Source organism: Drosophila mauritiana, chromosome 3R (assembly GCF_004382145.1).
Source record: "Drosophila mauritiana strain mau12 chromosome 3R, ASM438214v1, whole genome shotgun sequence".
Taxonomy (NCBI): Eukaryota; Metazoa; Arthropoda; class Insecta; order Diptera; family Drosophilidae; genus Drosophila; species Drosophila mauritiana.
Window position 1 is genome coordinate 7,239,058 of NC_046670.1, and position 12,419 is coordinate 7,251,476.

Genomic DNA, 12,419 nt, shown 5'->3' on the forward strand with positions numbered 1-12,419 from the left:
TTTAGCTTTAAAGAGCGATTAAATATTTAATACCATTAGAAGTTAAAGACACTGCCATTTTTGTGTATTCTTTCATTTCGTTTTGCATCATTTATTTATAAACATTTCACAAACATCATTATTCTGGGGGTTTTACACAATTATTTCGTTTTTATCCTGTTTTCCATTCTAGGATTTCCTTCCTTTCGGGTGACAACAATTATTTCAACTATATTGTAAAATTATGCTACTAATCTTTCACTTAGGCATTTGATTTGCTGTTTTAATTTCACACCGACGGCATTGATGTGTTATTGCCGGGTCTATGTATATGTATGTACTTTTAGAATTTCTTTCGTTTGTGGTTTTTGGCGTTGTTTCTTTCTGGGCTTGGGTTATGTTCCAGGTTTGGATTGCACTACAGAGAAATTCATGCGATCTTGCCCTACGAATCGAATCGTTCTTACTGGCTAAACGTGTGAGTGTGTTGATCTTTGCTAAGTCCTCTCCGGTCGGGGATCGTGTGTTTTTGGGTTTTGATTTTTTTTCGGGGGTGTACGGATGTGCATGTCCTGACTTAGCTCTATAAAGTAAGGTGATTTGCAGTGTTTATTGATTCGCTCTTCGATCGCCATCGATCGATCGTAACTTCGATTCGAATGACTCGGCTGTTTGTCGTTCGTTTATTTACACTTGTTCTCTTCTCTAGAAATTATAGTTTGAGTTGCTTGATTGTTATCAATGGGCCATGAGCCGCCCCCATTTTGGAAGATATGTGTTATGATCTATCTAAATTTTTACTTGCAATACTCAAACTCGTCGTCTGTCCCCCCCGACAAACTGTGCAAAGATTAGATTCATTTTCGATTTGGGTGTCACTTTTTGATTTCTTTCGTGTGGTTAGCAAAGATTAAACATCAAGTGAGTGGTGTAGGTGAGTGGTAAGTGAGTGTGTGAGTGAGTGGGTGAGTGGATCAAGTGAGTTCAGATAGTGGGTGGTGAATGCAATTTGCCGTGGCGCTTAGTAGCTTAGTTATGTGCATGCTTTAGCTAGTCCGGTTTCGAACTGCCTCTTAGGATCTACACATACGTTAACTTAGGATCTACTCGTTCGCATAGTTCTTTCTTTTTCGTGTTTACATCGCATTGGTAAATGATTTAATCTCTATGCTCGTCTGTTAATCAAAACCTGTAAGTCTTTTTGGAACGCATCTATATATATATATAAAGTTGTGCACATTTCGTGTTACGATTTCCCGTAGTTGTGTTTCTCGTTAACCTAACCTTTTAAATGACATTTACATGTTCTGACCCAAACTATTTACACTGAACTGGACTGCTGCTGCTAAACGATTTGCCGGAATAAATGATAATTGACCGAATTGGAGAACGGCAAATGAAGAGCAGCACACAACCTAAGTATGTTTCCATTTTTTTTCACTAAATATAAATGCCGAAAACGGTGTTTCGCCCGCCCATTGTGTATGACCTAGTTTAATTGTTTTTCCAACGTCGTGATTATTTTTCATCTAGTACATCAATCAACGGATTTCAATCAATCAGCCCGTCTCCGACTGCCATCAATTTTGTTCGATTTTCCCGACCTTCATCTGGTTCATCAACTATATGCTCACATTTAAAAACCCTGTATGTTCAATAGCTTCATATACAATACAACTATAGCTAGAGTTATAGTTATAATTTGCGATCTCATTCGATTTTCATTCTTTGACTAGTTTTTGGTTTCGTCTTTGCTTGGCACAACTTTTACAACATGAAAGTATCTATAAATATTTCCGTTTTCGGTTTTTCTATATGTTCTGATCGTACTTATGACGCTTGTTTAATGACAACAATTATTATGCAGGGTGCCTTGTGTAGTGTCTATATATTAGAATAAGTTTCAATTGATTTTTGATTTCCTTTTACGTTTAGTTTCTTACCTTTAGATTATAAATGATAGCAAACGAAAAGCATTTCCAAAATCAAAGAAAAAGTTTAAGAAAACATGTGAATAAAACAGGCTCAAGTTAATAAAAATATTAAAAAACTACGGAAATATTTTATTCGATTTATCTGAAGTATTTAAGTTGGTTATTGTGGTTCTGGATTTGGTTCTGTTTCTGTTGTTGCTATGTAGAATTCACTTTAGTTATAATTCTAAAATTAGAGCTGCATAGTTTATGGTGTCGGTTAGTGCATTTCTCTAATTGAGTTTAGGAAAGGATTTTAGCGTGAAAGGATCAGAGTCATTCAAAAGTTAGGAAGAAAGAGAGAGAGAGAGAGTTAGAGAAGGGAAGAAAGTGGGGAGAAATCTCCTTGGCATACAAAAGGCACTTAAATAACCAAAGATATTTTTGGATATGAAAAGAACCGTATATATCTCGATCTAATTTATGTCTTATCATACTGATTTTAATCAATTTATGTGTAGTATCCATTAAGTTGTTTAGGGACTTTGACTACATGATAAAATATTTTGTATTGTCTGTTAATTGGTTTATGGTTTGCATGTTGTATATTTTTATATTGTAACTCTAATTAAGGAAATTAACTAGCTAAGCGGCACTTGGGCCCAATACATAATTAGGTAAATGTAAATTTATTATAATATTCTAAGAATTCAAATGAAAAAGGAATCGGAATTTGAGGGCTTTACTTCCCGTGAGTACCAGAACAAGTTAACTACTATAAAAATTCAACTCTAAAACGAAAAGCAAGCCGTATGTATATAAGTAATGAAGAAAGTTTCTAATAAAGTTTGGGTAGAAATACCTTGCAGATACCCACCAGTTTCAGTTGAACTTATCATTTAAGAGTAGTTTGGGCAAATAATGCAAAAAGAAAGTTCTGTATTTGTTTCTGTGTGTTTGAAGGATTCTTTGATATTTTCGATTCGATTTTTATTTTGCTTCGAAGGTGAACATAATTAAATTGATTTTACCTAGGTATCTCGCTTCGGTTAGTGGTTTGTTTATCGACTAAACTTAAATTTATCTACACGATTTTTACAATTAGAATTCATATAAACTAGTTCGCTTAAAACTTATTGTATGACATATTTACAGAAGTCGAATTGTCTACGACCTCATCTCGCTGTTTGCGGCTTATCTAACTTAACGCATTTAAGTACAAATCAATTGCAATTTCGTTTAGAACTAAGCTAGAGTCCGGAACAAAACTCGGTTATCGTCGATAACCAGCTAAAATAATTAATCAATTTGTAACAATTTGGAGCATCCTCTAAACAAATCAAGTCAAACAAGTGTTGCGGTGTGTGTCAGTTTGTGTATAGTTTAGTATAATTATTCATAACATTATCTACTATGCAGTCACTCTTGATCAATTTAACTTACAATTAACTAGAATTTCGTCATTCATCAAACATTATTCTTTATTTGTTTAGTGGAAGTGCCATGGAGCCTTGCCGGATACCGTTCTTAACTTATCTGCACTGTTCCGAGACATAACCATAACCACCATGTAGCACGTGGCACATAGCCGGTAGCACACAGCGATATCGCAACGTATCCCTCGGTATAATTAGTTAATTTCGTATTAGATTCTACATAGCCACCGCATTTCAGAGACGCGCCTTAGAAGGTCCTTTAGTGGTTTGAACCATTCAATCAAGGTGTCAATCAAGAAATCAACCAAATCGGAAATGAAGCCAACAAAGCCATAAGCAACACAAAGCATGAAATGAAGACAACCGAAATGGAAAAGAATGAAAGAAATATGTTAGTACATTCGTGTTGGCCAATAGCGCCAACCCTTCTATAAAGTAATTGGTGTTTGGCAATAGGTAACGGCATTTACTCATCCTCCTCCTCCCTGAAGAGATATGTGCTCCAGTAGACCAGGTTGAACAGGGCGAAGACCAGCGGGAAGGTGATCCGCGATATAACATCGATTCTCTTGGATCTAGAACATTGTCTTTGGATATTAAACAAGTACGAAAATGCAAATTAATTGATCATCTAAAGATTGGCTTTTTGATTTTTGTGATTACTTGATTGGTTATTCTTTTGTTTTTTTATCGTTTTGAAAAGTTTCCAAATTTGGCAAATAATTTGTTTGTTTTAAAAGGGTTAAAAAACGGGAGTAACACTACGTGCTGGAAATGAAAAGTGCGCTTTCTGAGGATTAATATCTACATGGGAAGAGCTAGCATAGGTGGGTTCGGGTTGCCAGGGTGCCAGGATGCCAGGATATTTGGGGGTAGCTATGTAGTTAAGGGCGGGGAGTTCGAGTCTCAAGATCTACAACTAAATACGTATTTTAAAACAAACAAATCGCACTTAAAATGACAGAAAGGCAAAGCATAATTTCATCGAATGTCCGTTCGACTTATTGGGCTCAATTAAAAACATAGAAATTCAAATTCAATTATATTTCACAAATACTTGGCTCAGTTCAGCAAGCAATTAAAACACGTCATTATCATTAGTATTATTCGATTTGATCTGAACAGATTTGATTTGGCAACAAAAGACAGCGGGCAAACAGAATCGAACGAACGGCAAGCAAGCGGCAGATATCGGGTTTGGTTTCTTTGGATATCGTTTCGGTTTCGGTATCTTTCACAGGTATTGTCAATGACTGTTGAGTTGAGTTGAGTTGAGTTAGAGTTATGTGATAGCAAAAAAGTCAACAAGAGTTAGTGAAAGAGATACAAAGAGTAGAATAGTACATGTTCACAACATCAAAAAGTAAATCCATCAACTACTACGGAACACATATGGAACTAAACGAGGTCGCTACATGGTAGGATCGAGTGGTTCGGGATCCTCGATCCCGTGCGTTACCTTGTGGGGAACTTGGACAGCCAGGTCTTGCAGCAGTTGGGTCGCTTCGGGGCCTGCATGTGCACCTCGCACTGGAGCCGCTTTTCCAGGGCCAGCGGATCGCCCGGATGGCGTACTAGCGGTTTCTGTTGGCCACCACCGCGCGCAAATTGCGACGCCGTTTGACATGAAAGTTGCGATTGTAGTCGGATGTAAATGAGGGTCGCAGGTGGTTTGGGTTGGTGGTTCGGTGAATCGGTGGTTTGGTGGTTTGGAGGTACGATGGTTCGGTGGGTCGGTTGTTCGATGTATCGGTGGTTCGGTGATTCGGGTGGTGGGGCAAAAGTGCATTGGCATGTGCGTAATTTGATTTAATTTCGTCGCAATTTTTCAATTCAATTCCGGTCGAGTGGTTTGTTTTGGTTGCCAGCGAGCGATGTTCGGTGATGGTTGGTGGAAGGTTGGTTGTAGGTTTTTTTTTTGTTTGCAGTTTCAGTTTTTTTTCAGTTTATTTGTGGTTGGTTGTTGATGTTGAGGTGTGGTTGTAGTTGTAGTTGGGATGAGCACGTTTGAAAAAAGTTGTTGAATTTTGCATTTGTTTTTGGTATTCGTTTTGGTTTTGTTTTGTGGTAATAAAAAAGAGGCAAATATAAAAGGAAATAGTTGTTTTAATAGTTTTATCATAACAATTTTGATTAAGCCAATTATGGTTTTTAGTTTGTTTTTCAAAGCAAGAAGTTAAGGAAGTTAAACCTTCGAAGAACGCCCCCCACTCAAATCCCAAAAATGTCAGAGATTTAAAATAAAAAAATAAAATAAAATAAAAATGCGGAAGGTTAACCCCAACTCTGTTCCTGAGACCCCCAATAAACCATCATAAGCTGTTTGGAGTTTAAAGAGATATATCAAGAGGTAAGTACCATTGCGAACGTTGCATTGCTATCTGTATCTAGCAGATCTGAAGCGGCATCTAAACTGGCCTGCTCCAGATCGCGGCGCTTCTTTTTCATATTCTCCTTATGCATGTCTGCGGCCCGATCCGTATATATCATAGATATATGTTGCATGTGATGGAAGATGTTTGACAAGAATTTATTTGTTCCACGGCAGTTTGATGGTTTTTTTTTGGATTTTTTGTTGGATTTTTTACAGGTTTTTTTGGGTGTGTTAGTTGGGATGCACAGGTTAAACACGGTTAATACAGTTAGACAGCGATAGTGTTAGGCGAGACAGAGATAGAGACAGTCAGAAAGAGAAAGACAGAAAGAGAGTCACACATACAGAAAACGTTAAACAATTCGAAATGTTTAACAAAACCAAACAAAAAAATAAATACAAATTATAATCAAACATTTAATCGGGTGCAATTATATCGACGAGGTCGGGGGTACGCAAATCATAGTTCGTTTACCACAAAGATCGGTGGATATACACACAGTTTGTAGTTATTTACAAGCAGTTTGTTATACAACAGCAAGGAACCGAACAAATCGTAGTAATTCGACAGGAAATTCGACCAATTTGTTTACAATTTTCGGTTTATGTGTTTTTTCAAACGCGTTTAAAGTTCGTGGTACGTGGGTATTGGTTTTGGTTTTGGTATTGGTATTGGTATTGGTGTGTGCGTTTGGGTGTGGGTGTGTAGTTTTCGGATTGTGCATGTGTGTGTTCGTATGCATGTCGATGAATGGTGGGCGCACAATGAAATAAGAGAGTAAAACAAAAAGTTGGATTAGTTTGATACACACGATGAACCCATTTTGTGGTTAGATATCAAAGTGAAAAGTAAATAAGGGAAAAAAGTCGATCAAAAACACTACGGCTAAATCGTTGGGCTTTCGCTCGGAAATATAGAGAAGTACGCTGCGTGTACTCTATATGGATATATTCGACATTCGATATTCGTTAGATATATAGCCCGAGACTGGTTGTAGTTCTTGTTGTTGTTGTTGTGTGAGCCACGCCGGTCCTGCGTGTGTGAGTGTTCTGATATAACGGTCCACAGTGAGTAACTCGTGTGTGTGTGAGATATTGAGAGTGTGACGTTGGTTCTGAGTTTCAGAGTTTCATAGTTGTTGTATGTACAGTATGCGTAGACATTTATATGTGGTTACTATAGATATGTACGTATAGTATATTCGATATCACTCAGTACAATAAAACAACAGAAAAAAGATAAACACCATCGATTAATTAACATTTATACGTGGTTAAGAAGCATATAAAAGTTCAATTACTAGCTTTATTCGAACCTGATCGGGATGCATAGTTCACCAGGGCGAACTCGAGCAGGGCCCCGAACACGAACGTCAGACACACGCCTGTCCACACATCGATGGCCTTCGTATAGGAAACGGGCGGCAGGGAGGCGTTTATGCCCGACGTCTGGGTGGCCATGGTCAGCAGGGTGGTGACACCTGCAAAAGGGGTTAGGTAATGGAGTAGTGCACAACAAACTGGTTGAATAGTTATAGTTATAGACTATGAAAAAGGACGGGCTCCAAGGACTGGTATCAAATTTGGTTACATTGGAGGATATATTTAAGACCTACTACGTTCCCAAAATATTGACTTTGTTCCTTTACTATTTTATAATTAAAGTTATGGATTTACTTAAGTGCATGGATCAGCTCAAAAAGCTAAAAATAATCTCAAATAATAATTAAGTGATCTTATCTTTGTTCGAGATCGTATATTTTAAAATATAGCGCTGGTCCCTTTAAGGTAATAATATTCCCTAAATTCTGAATTGTATTTCTAGAAATGACTGGAAAAAAGAACTTTATTGCCATCTTGAAAAGGTCTGAGAACTTTGCAAGTAAATAATTCTTTGGCTTGCATATAAGTACACTTTAGGTTATAAAATAGTCAAACATTTAGTAAATATTATAACACATATTTTGTTTACAGTTAGAGGAGGCAAATTGAAAATGCGTACTTACCCAGTGACACTCGCGCCGGCACTGCACCTTGATCCAGCCAGAATGATACCCATGATACAATGACCAACATACAGCATGGTATATAAATTTGTATTAAGTAATATGAGAATTCTCGCTTGAATAGTAGATCGACTTTGAGGCAACTGTATTCACCTATGAGTATACAAGGTATATAAAATGTGTCAAACTCAAAATGTACGGGAGGATGTCATAAGAGAGGTATCGTTTGCAGCTTTTGGCTTTCGTTTGCTTAAATTTCACGCACACACAGTTTTAGTAGGTATATACACACAGATAGATATCCAATACAAGGTACAGAGAAATGCCATCCAATAAATAGGGAACATAAAAAGTGTCTTGCTTAGAAATTTTGCCAAGAAAAGAAATTAAAACACATTTACAGACGATTTTTTGTTCGGGCCGAGAGACTTTTCGGGTATGTACAAAAAGTGGGTTTTCCGAAACAAAGGAGATAAAAAACGAAAACGAAACGAAATTGGGTAAAAACATATCATACAAAGTCAGTGGGTGGGGGGTTGTGGCGGTAGGCGGGCTTAAGAAGACATAATGTATTTACAGGAAAACAAAAAAGAAATGTCAAGAGTGGGGGATAAGGAGGTGGTGGTGGCTGGCACACAGAAAGTGGAAAATTATAAAATCAAATGAAAAATTGCATCATAGGCAAAAAGTATCAACATGAATTCAATTTCTGACTTTTGCAACAAAAATCTTAACGGAAATGAAGTTCGACGGCTTTTGTGTGCTGGTTCTTGTTGTAGGTTCTGATTTTCATTCCGTTCGCTTCCGGTCGGCAGACGCTGCTGCCACGCCCCCGCCCCCGAAACCGCCCCACGCGCGCTAGCTCGGGGCCACGCCCCTTTCTTGTGCTTCATTTCCGTTAATTTGTTGGCAAAGCGTTCCATACTCTTCAAGACAAAGTTGTTTATTATTTTACATTCTCATATTTTTGCTTTTGATTGGTTCTCATTTGTTCGATTCTCGGCGATTTGGCGCATCGAGCGTGTGCTGTTCGAATTTCTCTCAGTGTCTGCCTGTGCGGAGGAGCACTCATACGCCCTGTTTGCATTTAACTGCTGCGTGTGTGGTTTATTTGCTCGGCTCTTTGGTCTGGGTTTGGGTCTGGGTCTTTGAATCTGGGTCTGAATCTGGGTCTGGTCTACGGTCTCCGTAATTCGCAGCTGGAGCAAATCGCACTGCGGCTTTTGCTTTGCTTTTGCGTTTGCTTTTGCCTTTGGCTCTGGCTGTGCAACTGGCCATCATCAATCAAAACGATGACTCTTTCTCTTGGCCGGGATTCGCATTCGACTCTTGAGCTCGTTACTAGAGTTCGTTCGCTTGGCTCTTTAAGTCCGTTCAACGTTCAACGCTCATAGAAGATATGAAATTAATAAACTTTAGGTGAGCAACTAAGTTCAAGGCGAGAGATCTAAATTGCAACAACTACGCAACGTCTAGGTGGAAAAAGTCATATTTAGTTGAGATTAAATATAGTTGAGCTAAAATGAGAATGATTTTTTGGTATTTGATTTTGGTTTTTTGGTTTTTTAATCGGGAATGATGAAGTTCAGGCTCATGCTAACTTATTTGTGGATGGATGATGGGGATGATGGCCCTATCCACTAAGAGAGAGGGTGTCTTTGGTCTTCCTTCACTAATTTGTAAGCAAACAAAGTTCGTGTCAGCGGGTTTTGGGTTTGATTCAGGTGGAGCCTTCTCCACCAGACAAATACGCGATTCTGTTTGCTTTGGCTGCCGTAAACTATCCTAATATGCTGACACACAATTTGCCAACTTGTAGAAAAATCTGGCCCTCTTGTTTGCCCCCCTTCCTATTCGCATTCCCACTTCCGCTTCCACTTCTTCAGCTATATCTACATTCACATCCTCGTTGCCGCCATCATCATCATCTTCGGTGCAGCCAGCGTCTTTGTGCAAGTTTAAACAACGTCGCAGACAATTTCCTCGATTAATTTACTTTCCGTACGGCTTTTGCCATTTTTGCCTTCATTTTCCGTTTCGCATTCGATGGGGAGTTCCCTCGATGCCTTCACGCCGCCTCGTCCTCGACTGAATAGTTGTTCGCCAAGGTAAACATTTACTTAAAGCGCGCGCAGATTTCAAAGTGCTCATAAAAAACAGCAAGGTAAACGATCTGTATGGTGGTGTGGGTTGGGTATTATATATATATATATACAGCTATACATTTATATAGAGGCACGTGTGTGCAAGTGTGCGAATTACATCGTAAAATGTTGGCTCTATGCGTTTCGGGCATTGATAACGGCCCAAAACGATATGCTCATTGAAATGGCGCATGTGTGAACGGCATCTTATGAAAGTCGCTACGTCTATATATAAATGGATGTGTGTGGGTGATGGTGTGGGTTTGGGTTGGGTAATTGTGGGTGTATATGCGTGTATGTGCTTGCTATGAAGTGGTTATGGGTCCGTTTATAATATTTTCCAGTTGGGACCCAGCGTTTACGATATGATTGGAGCTAAAGTTAAACCACTTGGCATGCAATCTCAAGGGAACACTTATTACAAATGCAAACAAAATACGCAACGCAGCGAGGAAACGAAACAAGCCGAGTTCGAGTACGAGTAGGAGTACTAGGAGAATAGTTAAGTTAATATTGAATGATGTCAAAATCGGCTTATAAGGAACACTGTGCAACACACATTCTAAACCCACGTACCGGTGTTGGTTTTACTGTTGCAGTAATCAGTCAGAAACTTCTCCAGCGTGAAGCGAGGTAGGTGTAAGTTCTTCACCACCTGCACGGGGTCGCCCTCCTTCCACAGGAAGACCAAGTCGTTGGTGGTCCAGCCATCTAAAATAATGGATATTAAATTAGATTTATAATTTATTTATTAAGAAAGAGGTAACTTGAATATATCTCATGTGCTGCCTAAACGTGTAAGGTGCTTAAAATACTCTAATGTTAAATCTTAATCTTGTTAGATCTTAACTTACAGCTGGCCATCCGTAGTGAGCAGATCTGTCTATCCAGCGGATACAGCTTTAAGTTCATTGGACAGGCCAATGTCAGCGAGATACGTATACTATATAGCACAGAGCCGTTGGGGAAGATGCGAATATACACATTGGGCATGATGATGTTGTGGAAGTGTCCCTCCTTCTCGTTCGAGAAGAAAAGATCGGGCATCCACACGCGGTTCGCCTCCGTCAGGGTCAGATACTTTAGGCGACCTGGAAACGGATATGGCTTAAAAACTCTCTTAAGCTGAAATGAAGTGAAATTGAACTAACCCTGGATATCGTCGAACTTGAGGCGTTCATCCGTCCACTGTTCACGGAAGGTTAACTGCACACTGTACTCCTGTGGACGTCGGATTCGCCGGATTGGTGGGTGGGTGGTGGTTGAATGGCCAGGGGAAAAATTCTCATTAGTAGACGAATTAAATTGGGGGCTTTGGGGGAATTCAATCTGAACTACAATGCAAATTTCTCTTTGTCGAATTGAAAGGGGAGTTTCTTTCAGGTTTTCTTTTCTTCTCAATTTTTTAGCTTGTGTGTTAAGAGGACTTTTTCAATGGGGTGGCTTGCAGTTCGATTTATTTAATTGAATTTGATTTTTGGTTTGGAGGGGTTTTAGCTTTACTTTTGCAAAGATTGTTTTTGTTGGAGTATGAAAGAGCGAGCAAGGCGAGGCGAAGTAGTTGTTATTTGTATAACTGAGTGGTATATATTGATATTCGTATATATAGAGAGTATGGTGGTTAACTGTCGTTTGGCTTGGGCTTCTGCTGGTTTAGATTGTACTCGGCATTGTTCGGGTTGATGGTATAGTTTGTCATGGCTAATAAATATTTTATATCTGCACAAAATGCAACCGAATGCCGCATGCAACGTGTTGCACACTCAAACTTCAAAACGGGCAAGCAGGCTAAGATCAGGCAAAAAGCACGTCAAGATAAAAGCAAAACAGGCAGGCGAAGTGGAGAAAGCAAGGCATCTTATACATACATTCAGAACTTGTTTTAAGTCTTTCTCTTAAACAAAAGCTGAAAACATATTTAAGTTTAACTTAAAAATATCTTAGTAGTTCTTAAAGTGCTCTGAGAACTGATGAAAAATGATGCCACTTAAATATATATATATATATATATGTATTCTTTAAACATATATATTAAGTTCGTTAGCCAAAAATAATATGAGTTGAAACGACTTGGGAAAAAGTCGTAAGGCTTCAATTGACTTCCATTAGCTAAGCTTCTGGCTGTCATTTACAAACCCTATTTAAAGTCAATTAATATTAATCAACTAAGAAATCGCTAGAATGCATGCTTACAAAACAGATTAGTATTTAGTTAACACTCATGCCATTCCACAAGAGATGGGATTTGGAAAAAGTATATGGGATTTTAATTAAAAGATCAACTAAATCCAACTAAAATCGCTGTTATGTTAGTTAACCAACATGTTGTACAATATTTTACTCGTGATTTAATGAATCCCAGAAGGGGGAAATGTTATTGTAAACACTTGCCAATTAAGCAGAGTGAAAACAAATAAATTTGAATAATTATTACAAATAATTGCTTTTTATTTATGACTGGTTTCTTTTATGCAAATTAAATGTGCTGTGAGTTTTTTGTGCCAGCCGCTGGCTGTCGGAGCTGTCCGCTTTTTACCAGCATTTTTCCTGACAGCGGAAACCGAACT

At 38.5% G+C, this 12,419-nt stretch overlaps 1 protein-coding gene across 16 annotated transcripts in view; it reads right to left on the bottom strand.

Moving 5' to 3' along the window:
• Nucleotides 1-55: 55 nt before the first annotated feature.
• LOC117144257 (glutamate-gated chloride channel) overlaps nt 56-12,419 on the bottom strand; it is a 35,410-nt gene continuing 23,046 nt past the window's right edge. For 4 of the 16 annotated variants that reach the window (XM_033309340.1, XM_033309341.1, XM_033309342.1 and 1 more), the window contains 9 exons: nt 11,004-11,073; nt 10,707-10,943; nt 10,429-10,563; nt 7,709-7,861; nt 7,004-7,183; nt 5,687-5,793; nt 4,788-4,912; nt 3,799-3,915; nt 56-3,585 (listed from right to left, as the gene is read on the bottom strand). In XM_033309340.1, coding sequence (XP_033165231.1) covers nt 3,576-3,585; nt 3,799-3,915; nt 4,788-4,912; nt 5,687-5,793; nt 7,004-7,183; nt 7,709-7,861; nt 10,429-10,563; nt 10,707-10,943; nt 11,004-11,073 — 1,134 coding nt within the window. In that variant the 3' untranslated portion in view covers nt 56-3,575. Of the gene's footprint in view, nt 3,916-4,787; nt 4,913-5,686; nt 5,794-7,003; nt 7,184-7,708; nt 7,862-10,428; nt 10,564-10,706; nt 10,944-11,003; nt 11,074-12,419 lie in introns of all 16 variants that reach the window. The other 12 variants (XM_033309351.1, XM_033309352.1, XM_033309353.1 and 9 more) reach the window with 6 other exon arrangements.